General features: G+C 34.3%; 1 protein-coding gene across 1 annotated transcript; it reads left to right on the forward strand.

Moving 5' to 3' along the window:
* The first annotated feature begins 907 nt into the window (after positions 1–907).
* Positions 908–17,114, forward strand: LOC130216607 (uncharacterized). The gene is made up of 4 exons (XM_056448499.1): positions 908–1,193; positions 14,915–15,241; positions 16,095–16,379; positions 17,068–17,114. Exons 1-4 carry the CDS (start codon positions 908–910, stop codon positions 17,112–17,114), a joined length of 945 nt encoding a protein of 314 aa, XP_056304474.1.
* The last annotated feature ends 1,478 nt before the right edge of the window (positions 17,115–18,592 follow it).

Here is an 18,592-nt window from a genome sequence, read left to right on the forward strand (position 1 = left end):
TTTTTTATTTGAAGACCCACCATGGACTTTTATTATGTCTTGTTATGAAAGGAGTAACATGCAAAAAAAAAAAAAAAAAAGCTTTGAATGTTTTAAAAAAAAATGTAATTCTTAAAATATCCAAATGTGGTAAATCTTCTAAATCAAGTTTAATCTGATTTTCAGATTTTATGGTTTGCAAAGGTTTCAGTGCATTCCTAAGACAGAAACAGCCTTTTCACCTACCAACCAAACACACGTGTACAAGAAGCCCATCACTCTCACCTACAACACTGCCATCAGACCACATCGCTGACGAAAACCCGACCGCAAGATGCAGTTTGACTCATGTTTAAGCTGCAAGAATCACAATGAGAGAGAACAGACATTATTAACATTTTCCTCTATGCATAAAAGGAAACAATGCATCTATTAACATTACTTTAAAACGTTTTTAAATACATGAGCCACACTTTAGAATTAAATACAGGAATATTTACACATATTACCATATTTCTACTTCAATCACTGCTTTAACCAAAAGTGGTTACCTTACCGATTTAAAACAAGTGTTAAATTATAAATTAAAGATTATTTGCAGGTTTAAGGTAACAATTAACCAAACGGGCATTAGTATGTAATCATACATCCTTCCTAAAAATAGAGTATTTATTTCACTCAATTGGAGAGTCAAACTCTCTTGTGGGCGGATTCATGTTTTCAAAGGAGAGTTGTTTTTTTTAACACCACTCCTTCACTGATCGTCTGGAGAAAATGTTTCGCATGTTTGCTTTATGTTTGTGCTGGTGGGGTTTAATTGGTAAGTTTAATATGTAATATTTCACACAGAGAGAAGCCTCAAACTGAAGCTTTAAACTGTGTATAATCTGAATGTTTTCCAGGTGTGTTTGGCAAGTCTGTGTCAGTGATGGAGGGAGATTCGGTCACTCTAAACACTGATACTCAAATACCTAAAGACGACATACGATGGACATTTGGTGCTGAAAACTCGATCATCGCTAAATTTAAAATAAAGAAGCAAAACCTCTCCACGTATGATGTTCCTGATGGGAGATTCAGAAACAGACTGAAGCTGGACAATCAAACTGGATCTCTGACCATCGTGAACATCAGATCTGAACATGCTGGAGATTATAAACTACTGACAACTGGAATTAATCGGACAATAAAAACCTTCAGCGTTTCTGTCTATGGTGAGTAGAGATCGTCATTTGTGTTTTATTAAAGGAATATTTAAAACAGTAATAAAATGAATGTTTATCAAAAAGATTTAAATAAGTGGCCTATATTCACAAACACAACGAAATCTAGAGTTATCTGTGCACAACTTAAAATGCTAATGGATAAGTTAGCATAACCGAAAACCTCAAAATTAGTCATAAAGGTTATTTTGATTTTATTATTTTTTTAGTTGTATTCATACACCTGAAAGCTGAATTTTTGGATTTGATTTGTTAGGAAATGACAATTTTTAGTTGAGTTACACAACAATTTGAAAACCTAGAGTCTGAGGATGCAAATACATCAAAATATTGAGAAAAAAAAACTGTCTACATGAAGTACTTAGAAATCCACATTACTAAACAAAAAGTATTTTCTATATATATATTTGCAGTAGGAAATGGGTCAGTTGGCTTTTCTGTGTAGAGTTTGTATGTTCTCCCCATGTTAGTGTGGGTTTCCTCCGGGTGCTCTGGTTTCCCCTACAGCCTAAAGACATGTGGTGTAGGTGAATTGGGTAAACTAAATTGTCAGTAGTGTATGTGAGTGTGTTCTGGTCCTCCAGATTGTTGGTTGAGTGTTGGGCGAACGACCCTCCTCATAAAAACTAGATGTTACGAAACACCAACATGGTGCGGCTAAATATCAACTTCCATATAAATGGCTCAGGGAGTAAGAAAGAAAGAAAATAATAAATAATCAACTTTAAATTGTGTGTAAAGCTGTTAAAATTTTATGGAAATAAATTCATAAAAACGTAACAAAAATGCTTCAGTTCTTTTAAATATTTTTTTAAATACACAAAGTTAACCTTTATATTATTTACCTAATGTGTCTTTACTAACGTACTGATACAGTAGAGTTCACTGAAAGCTCATTATTTTCATAATGAGAAGTTAATTCATATAATTTGAGTTCTCTGGTGTAGTAATGTAGTTCTCTGGTGTTTTCCAGCTCGTCTGCCTGTTCCTGTCCTCATCTTTAACTCTTCTCAGTGTTCTTCATCCCAGTTTAATTGTTCAGTGTTGTGTTCAGTGGTGAATGTGAGTGCTGTGAGTCTCTCCTGGTACAAAGGAAACAGTTTATTGTCCAGCATCAGTGTGTCTGATCTCAGCATTAGTCTCTCTCTACCTCTGGAGGTGGAATATCAGGATAAAAACATCTACAGCTGTGTGATCAACAACACCATCAGCAACCAGACCACACATCTGGACATCAACACACTCTGGCAGCTGTATGAAGGTACGGTAGTGCCAAAATACTAGTTTAAGTCGAAATCCACTTGCAATAATAACGGTCTCCTTCAGGTCCTCCAAACTCAGGATCTCTGCTAGTGTTGATCTCTGCTGCTGCTGCTGCTGGATCTCTGCTGATTTTTTTTGCAGTCGTGATCTTCTGGATCTGCAGGAAACACAGAAAAACAGATCATGATGGCAAGTGTCACCTACTGCTTTTAAGAATAACATACTAAATATTATAAAAACATAATCTAAATATTCCAGTCAATTAATAGACTCGGTTAAACTACTATTAAAATAAATAAATGATATTTGAAAAACTGATATTGCTATAGTTTATTTTATATATTGCATTATTAAGTATAATTTCATCAGGTGAAATGAAAAGCTCTATATTTGGAATAAATGTATAATTTTAGATTATTGCAATGAATTTGTAGGGGAGTTTATGGCTATAAAATAATAAACTAATAAAAAAAAATCAAAAACATTGATAAATACAGTAGAGCAATGATATAATTGAAATAAACAGTGCTTTATGTTTGTCTGGGAGTCTAGCAATATTCAGGTAAACAAATTGTATTGTCTATTGCGTGTTTATATATATATATATATATATATATATATAAATCCACTTAAATTTATATAAGTTAACTTAACTCCTTCATGTTGTCCCAACACAAATCAATTGTGTGGAACCCAGCATTTTACACTATAAAAATGCAGGGTTCCACACAATTCATTCATGCTGTCCCAACACAAATTGAATTAGTTTAATAAACACTTTTAACAAATTTATGTGGATTGAACATAAAAAAATAAGTTGTTTCAATGAAATCTCAAAAATTGTGTTTCAGTTGTGTGTGTATATATATATATATATATATATATATATATATATATATATATATATATATATATATATATATATATATATATATATATATATATGTGTGTGTGTACTATCTATCTATCTATCTATCTATCTATCTATCTATCTATCTATCTATCTATCTATCTATCTATCTATCTATCTATCTATATATATATATATATATATGTGTGTATATGAGTGTATTACAGTGTTTCATAACTGTTAGCATTAACTGTAAATGTTTCAATGTGTTTTTCTTATTCAAACAGTTGATATTCGATCAAAGGAGATCACTTACGCTGAGACAGTGTTCAACAAAAGACGTGTGCATGAATCAGTAAGACACTATTATTCATTCATGATTATTGTCAGTGAGTAAGTAGATCAGCACTTGTGTTTTTGTCCAGGTCACAAGGGTCATTTTTTGGGGGGAAATTTAGACTTTTAATATCTAATATTTAAACATCATATGAAATCGGAATAAATAAGCTTTAAGGTCTTGTTAGGATATGACAATATTTGTTCAAGATACAACTATCTGAAAATCTGAGTGCTCAAATACATAAAAATTTAATTTAGGGGTTTAAATGTAGGGGTTTAACCCTGGCATCCTGGTCAAATTTGCGTACTGACCTCTGCCCATCATCATATGATAATTGGCCTCATCACTCTCTCTCTCTCCTCTCCACCAATCAGCTGTATATGGCTGCCATCGTGTCATCCAGGTGGATGCTGCACACTGATGGTGGATGAGGAGATTCCCCCAATGTGTAAAGCGCTTTGAGTGTCTAGAAAAGCGCTATATAAATGTAAGGAATTATTATTATTATTATTATTATTAAATGAATGGAGAAAATCACCTTTAACGTTGTCCAAATTTAGTTGTGTATATATATATATATATATATATATATATATATATATATATATATATATATTGTTTTCCCACTGTAAACAAGGTTGATAGTACACCTATACACTCATTAAATTTCACAATTCTTAACCCTGTAGCAGAATTGGACAAACTAACAAAAATTTCTCATAATTATGGAAGAGAAATAAATACAACAGAATACAAATATACTAATGGAACACACTCTGCTTTAAGCATCCTCACTGTAAGAATTAAACTCAATTTCATTTTAAAGCTACAAGAGTCAGTCCTTCAGTCAAGAGCAGTGCGTGATTGTGTCCTTGTCTTTTTTTGTCTGATTAATAATGATAAACACCGTCGCCAGCAGGAATATATTGTAATGTTGCTTAAAAGTTGTGCTGTTCCGTTTGTGTTTTCACAAGGGTTGACAAAGGCCAATAGACAGGAAGATGCTGAGCTGGCATTGCAATCCTCCGCCTCGCCTCCATCGCAGCAGCAACCTGCTCGCGAAAAATACAAACTAAGGCACCGTTTACACTAATACGTCTTGCGCATTTTAGAACGAAAACGATCCACGTCCACACTGGTATTTCACCTATAATTTCTGAAAAGATCTCCGTCCACACATCATGTGACCCCACACACACACTCTGGCATGGGCTGCAGCATATGCGCTCGTTTGAGCTCCAGGCAGGCAATGGGTGCTTTGAGCACAAAACCCCAGAGAGCAGTGCATGTCGGACAGTTCATCAAGGATGTACCGCTGGATTGCGTCTCACTATAGTTGTTAAACATGATATTTAATTAATCTAGTCTCTATCTAATGACTCTTCAGTCTTTTAAATCTATCAGATAATGTGTCACAGCGTCAGTACACTGCTTCAATCTTTCACTTTCATGCTTGTTCTTAGTAATTTTAGCGAAAACCTCACATACTGTTGGATGTGCACCTTTTTTACCCACCAAGATTGTAGATGCCATTATACCCTCACAGATCACTCTGCCTATTCATGCCAGAGTCCAGCGGAAAAAGTGATTGACAGGTGGTAATTTGTGTGTAACTTATCTTTATTTATTTATGATTTGTTTATGGGCAAAACAAAGACCATATGAGTCAGGTCATTGAAATGGTAGGCTACAAATAATTAATTCGTTATGAATTAATTAACTACTCATAAATAATTAATTCACTGCCGCCTATGGCGACGATGCCATCATCCGTCGGGATGTTTCACATTAGACATCGTACGATGCCAAGTTGGTCGACGTCGCCCAACCCTAGTTTTCACTTTCACAAGCCAATTTATTCTTAACTCTTTATGTTCACTTATTTCTTCATAACAAACAGGGGTTAATGTGAATAATCACTACGCAGTGCATTTTGAAACATTTATGTATGTATTTAACAATTTAGGCACTCACTTTAAGATGATGACTCTACTCTCTGCTCATCTCTGAGGCTTAGCGTATACACACACACACACACACACAAAAGCATGAGTTCTCTTTCACGCTTTTAAAAACATGAATGAATTGAACACGTCAACAAAAGAAGCGTGTCTCGTGCTGCAAGAGTCACATTACAGTACTTGCTTTTACTCATTTTCATGAAAAACTTAACTTCCCTGCTGAAAAAAAACAGCTTAAACCAGCCTAAGCTGGTATTAGCTGATTGACCAGCCTGGTTTTAGGGGGGTTTGGCCATTTCCAGCCTGGTCTTATCTGGTTAGGCTGGGAGATGACCAGCTAAAACCAGCTATGTCCAGCTTAAACCAGGCTGGTCAAGCTGGTTTTAGCTGGTCATTTCTCTGCCTGACCAGCAAAGACCAGGCTGGAAATGACTAAAACCTTTTTAAAACCAGGCTGGTCAACCAGCTAAAAACCAGCCAACCAGCCTAGTTTAAGCTGTTTTTTCAACAGGGTTTGCAGAGGAACAAATGCGTACTGCTGGAAAGGGGGCAGGATATGACACAAATCTCGATAAATGTTTTTTTTTTCCAGCCAGAATTGAAATCGAAACTGAATTTCGATTAATTGCACAGCCCTAAAATGCATGTGCACAGTTCACAGCATATATTTACACATTGTTCACAGCACACGTCCATTTACTCCTAATATCTCTCAATATGACACAGGACAGCTGACAGTCAATAAATGAGAAACTGGCATTACTTTTTTTGATAAACGAACACCATTTTTTCTTAATAATGAAAAAAGTAATGCATTAATTACTTTCCTAGTTACTTGAAAAAGGTAATCCAATTACATAACTCGCAGTTTGACCTTTGGGTTTGTGAATTTCAATAAGTATAATAAAGAGGAATACTAAAAAAGTCATTCTTTAAATGTTAAGATTGCATGATGGAAGGATTTTGTATAAATTATGCTTTTTTTTTTTATCCAGAACATGAGGCATGATGGAATACATTTAGCCTCAAATACCACAATTGTGGGTTTAGTGTGCGTAAAATGCACTACTTTTTTCCAGACCTTTCTTGTGCATTTGATGTTGCTTGCATGCACTTTCAAGTGGCCAAAACCACAAGTCTGGGTACTTGCACAGGTCCAAAGTCCCTTTTAGACTTGGCGGCCATCTTTAAAACACTTTCAATCTCTTTTCAGTTCTCCTAATAGCGGTTTATGAAGCTTGCAAATAACTTTTGCATTTAAAGCACAAATGATCTTAGATTACAACCATCTCACAAGTGTTGTTTACTTTGCTCAAACAGCTTATTTTTTAAAGGTTGGGTCAGCCAATGTGCATTTGAACAGTTTCAATAGAATAGAACAGAACAGAACAGAACAGAATAGAATAGAATAGAATAGAATAGAATAGAATAGAATAGAATAGAATAGAGATTGGTCATTTATTTTAAACTATAAGCACTGAAATAATGAAATGGAAGCCCAGAGTCCCGATCTCTAAACCTGATTGAAAATCTATGGAAAATGCTTGCAAACAAACTTTTGGATAAGAAACCAAACTAAAAAAAACAAAGAAATCTAGTGATGTCCCGTAGTATTTTCTGATTACTTTGCTCTCCCTCTTACTCATTTTTGACTGCTGTAACCTTCAGAAATATTCATAGCAATGCCTCACGCTAGTCATTTACATTCTCTGAAGTACTTTGGTTATTTTGTAAAACACTTTCTCAGGAATAAAAGCTGTCAATGAAGCAGTACTTTTCTGTCAAAATATCAACATGAGAGTCTAGCATAGAGCACCAACAACTAAAATTACACTGAAATATACTACTTCTGCAATATTAATCTCTGCTTTATACTGTATCTAAAGCTTATCAGGATAAATTTTAGATTAACTATTTTATTATGTGTTTTTACGGAAAAGTAATGAGAAGGATCATCAGGTGCTGCATGGCCAATAACTATTTTATTATGTGTTTTTACAGAAAAGTAAAGAGGAGGATCATCAGGTGCTGTATGGCCAAATCAAGACATGAAGATAAACTTTAATCTTTTGGCAACAAACTCAGATTGAGAGTCTAAGACTGAGTTTTGGGCTTAAACTTGCGATTGAAAGAATAGTTCACACAAAAGTGTAAATTTACTCATTATTTACTCATCCTCGAGTGGTTCCAAACCTTAATACAAGTTTCTTTCTTCAGTTAAACACAAAATAAGATATTTTGAAGAATGGTAAAAACCTGTAACTATTGACCCCCATGGTGGGAGAAACAAATACTAAGGGTGATAATAATTACAGGTTAACAGCTTTCTTCAAAATATCTTCTTTTGTGTTTTATAGAAGAAAGAAACTCAAACAGGTTTGGAAAAAGTAAAGGGTGATTAAATGATGACTGAATATTCAGTTTTAAGTAAACTTTCCTTTTAAAAAAACGAATTACTTGCCAAACTCACATAGCTCATTATTTTCATGATAGACTACTAAAGCCTATTGTGTACCTCAGGTGGAACATCAGCGTGAAACAAAGTGTGAAACGTACGTGCAAAATACTCACCAAGTGTGAGAATGCACATTTCTCAGTTTTTTTTTTTTCTGTGTACTAACATGTGGTTTGATGTGCTGGACTAACAGCTTCTGCAAGAGCTTGTGGAGGTGCTATGTCCGTTTGATCCGTTTCTGAATGCGTGTGTCTGTGTGAAAAACGTGTGGTTGCTTTTTCCATTTCTGCTCACGTGCAACCGTTAGACTCTGCTTAACATACAGCTCTTTGATAAACTCATCAGTGCTCATAGTTCACAAAAAATATTAAACCAAGTAGTAATATTACCATGAAATATGAAAATATCAAAAACTTATACATGCATAATGACTGCTGTGTTTTGCCGATTAGCTCATGTGGTTTCACTTTTAAAAAGAAAACATGTTTGGTTTTTTACTTCTCTTTGTCTTACAGAAACAGAAATTGTCAAAATGTGGGCTTCGCTTGCTCATATTTAATAAAAATAATAAACTGTGTGAAATTTCTGTGTGTGGGTGTGATTTACATTTCCAGTGTCTCAGCTTTAGTTGCTTTAATTATTGTTAATTGTAGATAAAGCCTGCTGAAGGTCTGCTGCACCTGTTAGAATCAGAAATAAAGTTAAAAACTACCATCAATACTGGTACCATTAAAAGTATAGAGTACCTGCAATGTCCAAAAACGTACAGTTTGAATATGTACTTTTAGATACAAAACAATTTTGTACAGTTTTTTAAAAAAGACACTGAACATATTGGAACTCCAATTTAAGATCAGCTCAGTAAAGGGAGATATTCTGGTGTTTGATGCTAATTTTGCTGAGGATTCGAATCTTAAAACATCTAGGATTGTATAACCTTTTTTTGTTATATGATTGATGATTAAATGACAACAGAGTTCCCGATTGTTTTGAGTGAACTATCCCTTTAAGCGCAAGTCGTCACCAGTTATGTAGGAAATACTGTAGTCAACATTTGAAGTGGATCACAGCCTTTCATCAAAGTTGTCTGAAAAATATTTATTTAATTACCATTGATAAAGCAGTTGGGATTTTAAGTACAATATGATAAATGTGGGGGAAATACATGTAGTAGCAAACGTAATATTGATTTAACATCCCTGCTGAAAAAACAGCTCAACCAGCCTGGTTTTAGAGGGGTTTTGGCCATTCCAGGCTGGTTTTCAGCCATTTCCAGCCTGGTCTTAGCTGGTCAGGCTGGGAGATGACCATCTAAAACCAGCCTAGCCAGGCTGAAAGAGCAGCCAAAACCAGCTATGCCCAGCTTAAACCAGGCTGGTCAAGCTGGTTTTAGCTCGTCATTTTCCAGCCTGAGCAACTAAGACCAGCCTGAAAATTGCCAACCCCGCTCTAAAACAAGGCTGGTTGACCAGCTAATATCGTTTAAGCTGTTTTTTCAGCAGGGATGAAATTTAAACGGTCAATAACTTATTTGTGACAGCAACAACTTGTTCGGATTCTACAATGGCGGGATTGGACCTTCAGTCGCTAAATATAACGAACCCAACATAATGGTAAATAAAAGTCGCATACCTGTGTTTTACCGGATTCAGTCTGTCTATACTGTTCAAGATTTGGCAGGATGTTTTTGTGTTGTATGTGTATAAATCCGCGGAGCAGGTGTAAACGCGGTTCAACTCATTTTACCTCATTCTTCCAGAGCAAAAACAGTGGCGCGCTTGAGCTCGGCTTCTGTGAACCGTAAGCCCCGCCTCCTTTGATCTGATTGGCCGTCACAAACATTCTAAAAGTGACGAGCGCTGTTTGACTGCTGCACTGAGCCAGGCACTTACAACATTTTTTAAAAATCCTTATCTATACATAAATGACAGTGTCAGTCTGCCATTAATGCATATTAGCATGATAATACTTGTATTTACTTTCTCACAATGTATTTACATTCTAAGCTACTGTACTATCAGGGACGGACAAAAATACATTGTATTTTAAATTAAAATACCAAATATCTCAGTTTTACATGTCTCAAAATAAACCACAAAATACTGCAGCCACAACAAGTATCAAAATAAAATACTGTATTTTTGTATTTTGAAAATACTACAAAACAAGGACGCATGAGATTTATTCACAAACCCTCAATCAACAGGCCTATTCGATCAATTCCTTCACTATTAAACTGTCTTTCAAAGTCCTGTCTTGAAGATGATCTCTTTAATCACTGTAAAAACCATGTAATGCAGATAATGAGTTGGATTAAAGCCCTACTGTATATCTCTTCATTGTGTTTCCATCCATTGCGTGGCCAGTGAAACTGCAACAACACCTCTTAATAGTCTTAAATAAAAAAAAAAGTGATATATGAAGAGGTATATATATATATATATATATATATATATATATATATATATATATATATATATATATATATATATATATATATATATATATATATATATATATATATATATATATATATATATATATATATATATAAGAATGAATGATAAAATGCCAGTAAACAATCATTGGAATTTGCTGAATGTTCTGGGAATGTCTTTGGTTTCCAAAATTTCGGTTTCCTTTGTTTAGCCAGGAGAGTTTTCATTATGGAAACAGAATGATAAATTATGGTTTGCATGTTATTATAATGCTATTTTACCATTTCATTAACACTATTTTGACATAAAAAAACAACCTTAAAAAAAAAAAAAAAAGTACGCTAAGAGCTCATTAGGCGATGAGTTTGTTGGGCAGTTGCAGAACCAAAAGTGAAACCAGTACATGGAACTTATTAGTTTGCTACGTGCAATTCATGACTATGACCAGCAGATGTCCTCACAGTTTAACAAATTAATAAAATCTCAAGCAATGATGTCCTGCATTACAGTTTAGAGGAGAGGATTGATGCTTCATAATCGTTTGAATAGCCATCTTTGCATCTATGTAACTTCCTACATAAATGCATAGTAGTATTACAGCTTACATTCATATTCATTTTCTGTTCAGCTTAGGCCCTTTATTATTCTGCGGTCGCCTCAGCGGAATGAACCACCAACTTATCAAGCATACGTTTTATGCAGTGGATGCCCTTCCAGCTGCAACCCATCACTGGGAAACATCTTTACACACTCATTCACACACACACACACACACACACACACACACACACACACACAAGGGACAATTTAGTTTATATAATTCACATATACCGCATGTGTTTGGACTTGTGAGGGAAACAAGAGCACCACACGAACACGGGGAGAACAAGCAAACTCCACACAGAAATACCAACTGACCCAGCCGAGGCTCGAACCAGAGACCTTCTTGCTCTGAGGTGATCATGCTACCCACTGTGCCACCGTGACACCCTTGCAGCCTACAAAATATTCATCTTACTGTTCTATCACATATTATTATACAGTATGTCTCATATATCTTGTCAAATCAGCTGTTTGTGCTTACATGCCACAGAGTTCCTCCAAATTTCAGGTGGAGTCTCCGGTAAATCATGACAGCAGCAACAACGTCAGAAAAACACTGTTGCAAATTTCCACTGCAGCACCTAAAAGTGGAAGGACAAAAAAGTCATTCATCAACAACATCTTTTACTCATAATGACACCAAAGTATAAATGTTGAAAAGTCAATTCAGTTATTTAATGCATTATCCAAATGTTCATTCTTAGTTCATATTTTTGTAAAGAGATATTAGGCCAGAGGTACTCAATGTCTACACTATAAGTTCCAAATCTGAATTTTTATTAAGGTCAAAGGTACGGAACATTTTATATTACACATCTTGCTTATTTTTATATAATTATAATTTATTGGATTTTTCAAGAACAACCACAAAGAAACACACACACACACGGCACTGTCTCGAGCAAATCCTATACAACGAGTCAATGAACAAATAACAATGACAACATAGTTTAGCAAGTGACAACAGAAAATAGAATAAAGAAGTAAAAATAAATGATTAAATATGTAAAATCAGTAAATTAAGTCTCTGAAGAATCCTCAGAGGTTGAGTGGTTGGTTTGCTCATACAGATAGTTAAGAAATAAACCCAAAACCCTGAATTTTTTTTCAATAGAATGAGTCCTCAGAAATCTCAGTCTTTCAATCTGTATTACCGAAGTCATGTCTGCAATCCACATTTGAAATGTAGGAGATGAAGATGACTTCCAATGCCGGAGCAAAAGACACATCTTGCTTTTAATAAACCTTTATACATGCATCACAAGTCAACACTATTTATTTTTCTTTAAATAAAGTTCCATTTACATTCAAATCAAATTAAATACAATGCAAATGTGGCAAAACCACTTTTGTAAAAACAACAAAAGGTAGGCCAGACTGTTATCACCAATAAGTCCAAAAGCCAGGGTCTGTCATCGTATTGGGTTGTGTTAGTGCCCTTGGCAAAGGTAACTTGCACTTCTGTGATGGCATCAATAATGCTGAAAAGTACACAGAGATTCTGGAGCACAATATGCTGCTACCTTCTTTTCCACGACGCCCATGCAGATTTCAACAAGACAATGATAACCCACATTCTACACATAACAAAGTTCTGGCTTCGAAGGAAGAGAATACAGGTACTTGACTGGCCTGCCTGCGTTCCTGACCTGTCTCCAATAGAGAATGTGAGGCGCATTTTGAAGAGTAAAATATGACAACAAAGACCCATACTCTTGGCCACCTTATGACTTGTTTGCAGGAAGAATGGGACAAAATTGCATCTGAAACACTTCATTACTTGGTGTCTTCAGTCCCTAAACGTGTTTTAAGTGTTGTCAAAAGTAATGGCAACATTACAAAGTGGTAAATGCTTTACTCTTACAACTTTTTTTTTAAATGTGTAAACCAAAATTGGAATAAGTGTTACTTTAAAAAAAGAAAAGAAAAGAGAAAAAAAACTGAAACAGAAACACATTAAATAATGTTTGTTGTATTATCCGCAATGAAATTCAACTCAAAGTAAATTTTTGTATTTGCATTTTTCATATTGTCCCAACTTTTTGTGACTTGGGGTTGATATATATCTGAAATGGTAATTATGACTACTTCATTATCTTAAATATGAAATGAAGCTCTTGCAGTGCCCGTCTACTGTTTTTAGACATAAATAAGCCAATACTGGCCACCATTATCATAATTTTTTTTTTCTGCTGATGACCTGCGCCTCCCTGCCATGTCCCACTGAAGAACCCATTAGTATAGCTACGACAGAGAAAGTAAAAAGCACATCTGAAATTAAAATGTGTGCAAAAAATAATGCCGTCTTTTGAAACTGCCCTCTACAGTTTTAGGCAAAAATGACATGAGATAATTGCGGTGCGTTCCAAAAGTGACATTCTGACCTCCGAAGGGCACTTTGGAGTGAAAAAAACATCATGGCTGCTATATTCAAGTGTCATTCTAAACCAAATTTCTCAAAACCGCTCACTTTAAAGAGCCCTTTGAAATTAAGTATGTTTAAGTTACTGATAGACACTTCGGGCCATGATCATTTATGCAGGGAAGGTGGTTGGCTTCAAACACAGAGTTCAATTTGCATGAACTCCTCTCCATGCGCTAAATCACTTCAGAGACACCCTCCAAAGGGATTAGGGAATAGAGATGAGCCTTTCCGATAGTTGTTTAATTACATTTTTATAATTCTATGTATTTATTCTTGTTGCTTCTAAATACTGTATTATTAGTTTACATACCTTATCATCTGTATCTTTTCTTATTACACTATTTTCTGCACATTCTCTACAGTTTGTGGAAGTCCACAGTGATTACTTTGACCAGATTTATGTTAAGACCGTTCAATTCTAATTGGGGTACAATTGTTTTATCCTCTCTATTACATAAACAGTTCTTTCAAGGCCATTTATACTATACAAATATCCCCCTTAGCTGGACTGTTGATGGTTGGGGAAGGCGTACTTCATTAAACATGCAAAAATGTCCAAGATTGTTTGAATGTTTTCACTGCATTATTCTATAAATCAACTAAATCTGGTGAGTCCAGTTTGACCTGGGGTTCATATTTAACTCAATCGAATAGTGTTATTTATAGTTGGGCCGTTTTCGATGTGCAGCAACTGTAAGGTTTATAAATAGAAAGACAGGAACAAACTTTTCACCTACAAACCAAACAGACATGCACAAAAAACCCCACTCTCACCTACAAAAAACATCAGACCACATCTCTGAAGAAACCCACCGCAGGCTGCAGTTTGACTCATGTTTAAGCTGCTAGAATCACGATAAGAGACAGGAGACATTTTTTACATTTTCCACCACACATAAAAGCAAACAATGCATCTATTGATATTACTTTTAAAACGTTTTTAAATACATGAGCCACACTTTAGAATTAAATATAGGAATATTTACACAATATTCAATATTTCTACTTCAATCACTGCTTTAACCAAAATTGGTTGCCTTACTGTTTTAAATATTTAAGTGTTAAATGATAAATCAAAGACTATTTGCAGGTTTAAGGGGGAAAAAAAGAACTAAACTATCATTAGTATGTAACCAAATATCATTCCTAAAAATAGAGTATTTATTTCAGCCAATAGGAGGGTCAAACTCTGTTGTGGGCGGAGTCATGTTTTCAGAAAAGAGGTTATCCACCAATCTTTCACTTTCAGCGTCTGGAGAAAATGTTTCGCATGTTTGCTTTATGTTTGTGCTGGTGGCGTTTAACTGGTGAGTTTAATATGGTTGATTTAATACAGAGAGAAGCCTCAAACTGAAGCTTTAAACTGTGTATAATCAGAATGTTTTCCAGGTGTGTTTGGCGAGTCTGTGTCAGTGACGGAGGGAGATTCGGTCACTTTACACACTGATGCGCAAATGAGCATGCATGACCACATAGAGTGGAAATTTGGAGCCAATAACTCTTCCATAGCTATCGTTAAAATAAAGACACAAAACCTCCCCGCATATGATGGTCCTGATGGGAGATTCAGAGACAGGCTGAAGCTGGACAATCAAACTGGATCTCTGACCATCATAAACATCAGATCTGAGCATGCTGGAGATTATGAAATGCGGATAACTGGAGCAAAACTGATTTCAAAAACCTTCAGCGTTTCTGTCTATGGTGAGTAGAGATCATCATTGGTAATTGATCAGTGATGATGAAACTGTTATATTTTATTAAAAGAATATTAAACAGTGATAAAGTTAAGCTTCATCAGCAGAATTTAAATAAGTGGCCTATATTTACAAACACATTATCTAAAGAAATCTAGAGTTATCTGTGCACAACTTGTGTTATCTGATTATATACTAGCAAAACAGAAATCCACAAAACCAGGCATAGTTTTAGTCAAAATTTGTATTCATACACCTAAAAAAAGCTGAATAAATAACCTTTTCCAGTGATTCATAGTTTTGGCTTGTTAGAAAATGACAATATTTGATTGAGATACACAGTCTGAGGATGTTAAAAGTCAAAATGTTGAGGAAAAACACCTTTAAAATTGTGTAAATGGAGTGCTTAACAATCCATATTAATAATCAAAACTGAGTTTTGATATATTTGCAGTGGGAAATTTACTAAATGTATACGCATACAAAAAATACAGTATATATGCACGTAACATATGGTTTTGCGGTCCAACGTCACATTTCAAAGTGCTCTAATTTGTTTTTTAAAGAAATATTTATTAATTTTGTGAACAAAAATAAGCTTTAAAACTGATTTAAGAGTAAAATTAAAGTAGGAAAAGAAAACGTAAAAAAGAAAGAAAAGCAGAATCAACTCCGAATTTTGTGCAAAATTGTTTTAAAAATTATGCAAAAAAGCCATGAAAACTTACCCAGGTACAAACAGGTTCTTTAGTTCTAGCTTGCTTTTTTAACCCCTAAAACTAATCTTGATATCATTTACACAGAAAATAAAAATTATGTTCAGATTTACTGAGGTATCTCTCTCTCTCTCTCGTTTCCAGCTCGTCTGCCTGTTCTTGTCCTCATCAGAGACTGTTCTTCATTCTTCTCTACATCATCCCAGTATAACTGTTCAGTGTTGTGTTCAGTGGTGAATGTGAGCGCTGTGAGTCTCTCCTGGTACAAAGGAAACAGTTTATTGTCCAGCATCAGTGTGTCTGATCTCAGCATCAGTCTCTCTCTACCTCTGGAGGTGGAATATCAGGATAAAAACACCTACAGCTGTGTGATTAACAACACCATCAGCAACCAGACCACACATCTGGACATCACTCAGCTCTGTCAGGTGTGTGAAGGTACAGCAAAGATTTTTGCGGCTTGTTTAAACCACTTATTAAAATGAGCTAAATCAACACAATTCTTGAGTTTTTTTTGGGGGGGAACAACTTTGTTTTAGGTTTAATCCACTTAAAATTGTAAAAACAATAAAAAGTTAACTTAATCGATTTGAGCTGAAGCAAATGTGTGGAACCCTGCATTTTTTTAAAAGTAGATTTTCACTCACAGTACTAATGGTCTCTTCCAGACTCTGGATCTCTGCTAGTGTTGATCTCTGCTGCTGCTGCTGGATCTCTGCTGATGATTTTTGCAGTCGGGATCTTCTGCATCTGCAGGAAACACAGAAAAACAGATCATGATGGCAAGTGTCACCTACTGCTTTTAATAATAACATACTAAATATGATAATATAATCTAAATATTCCAATTAATTGAAAGACGCAGTTAAACCACAATTATAAAAAAATAAATAATAATAATAATAATTTCTGTAGATTTTGCCAAGATTCAGAATAGGGCTGCACCATATTGGAAAAAAAAAAACTGATATTGCGATATTTTTTATTTTTTCTGAGATTTACATACTGCGTTATTGTGTATAATTCATCAGGTGAAATGAAAAGCTCTATTTGGAATGAATTCATAATTTTAGATTGATTTGTAGGAGAGTATCCTTTAACAATACATTTAAAAAAAAAAAATCAAAACCATTGATAAATAGAGTAGAGCAAAAATATAAGTGAAATAAGTAGTAATTAAGTTTGAATAATCAAATGAAAATAAAACTGATATATATACACAGTTGAAGTCAGAATTATTAGCCCCCCTGTTTATTTTTTCCCCAATTTCTGTTTAATGGAGAGAAGATTTTTTTCAGCACATTTTTAATCATAATAGTTTTAATAACTCATCTCTAATAACTGATTTATTTTATCTTTGCCATGATGACAGTAAATAATATTTGACTAGATATTTTTCAAGACACTTCTATACAGCTTAAAGTCACATTTAAAGGCTTAACTAGGTTAACTAGGCAGGTTAGGGTAATTAGGCAAGTTATTTTATAACGATGGTTTCTTCTGTAGACTATCAGAAAAATATATAGCTTAAAGGGGCTAATAATTTTGGCCCTAAAGTGGTGTTAAAAAAATTAAACTGCTTTTATTCTAGCCGAAATAAAACAAAGACTTTCTCCAGAAGAAAAAATATTATCAGACATACTGTGAAAATTGCTTTGTTAAACATAATTTGGGAAATATTTGAAAGAGAAATAAAAAGAATCAAAGAGGGGCTAAAAATTCTGACCTAAACTGTATGTTGTATGTTATATATATATATATATATATATATAAATAAACACACACACACAATCTTTATTTACTCAAAAAATTAAGTTTGCTGTTTGCCAAGTTTAATTGTTTTTTTGTTCAATCTACTTAAATTTGTTAAAAAATATATAAGTAAACCTATTTCTTTTATGATGTCCCAACACAAATCGACCGTGTGGAACCAACTGTGGAATTTGGTATCTTTATGGTTAAACTTTGAAATGACCAAAAATGGAAAAAAAGGCGATCTTATGATTCGTTTCAGTGGAGTTTAACACAATTTTGTTGATTTCTAACTTGCACTGAGCAATTTTTTGCATTTTGTACAAATGAAATAAAACAAGACTTATAGCATCTCGGCCAGAAAGTCATGTTTTTGAATATACTATACATGAATTACAAGATTAGCGTAATATTATTAACAACTTAAAAATAATTTTAATTATTAATTTTTATTAGCTTAACTATAATCCAGACTCAGCATTGCGACTCTACATCATAATGCCTGCACACATTGCGAAATCAAGGTTGAAATGGTATATTGTGCAGCCCTAATTCAGAATAAACATGTGTAAACTTCTCATTTGTAAGGAAAACAGAAATGTAAAAACATATACAGATGTTGAGGTCATAAACATAAATTAATCATTCATTACAGTAGCAATACTCTGTCAGGAGTTGCTTGGGCTAAAGTTCAGTGTGAATGCAAAACTAGGCAATGGCATTTTAAATGAATTCTTTCATTTTGACAGCATCAACTGTAAATGTTTCAATGCATTTTTTTTATTCAAACAGTTGAGATTCAATCAGAGATCACATACGCTGAGACGATGTTCAGCAAAAGACGTGTGCATGAATCAGTAAGACGCTTTATTATTCATTTTTGATTATTG

The sequence above is a fragment of the Danio aesculapii genome, chromosome 22 (genome assembly GCF_903798145.1).
Source record: "Danio aesculapii chromosome 22, fDanAes4.1, whole genome shotgun sequence".
NCBI classification, from domain to species: domain Eukaryota; kingdom Metazoa; phylum Chordata; class Actinopteri; order Cypriniformes; family Danionidae; genus Danio; species Danio aesculapii.

Excerpts from the sequence above, each read along its gene's own strand:
- LOC130216607 (XM_056448499.1), top strand. The coding sequence starts at position 908 with ATGGAGGGAGATTCGGTCACTCTAAACACTGATACTCAAATACCTAAA. Across the intron at positions 1,194-14,914 it reads CTTCAGCGTTTCTGTCTATG|AATGTTTTCCAGGTGTGTTT; the intron begins GTGAGTAGAGAT and ends GTGTATAATCAG. Across the intron at positions 15,242-16,094 it reads CTTCAGCGTTTCTGTCTATG|CTCGTCTGCCTGTTCTTGTC; the intron begins GTGAGTAGAGAT and ends TCTCGTTTCCAG.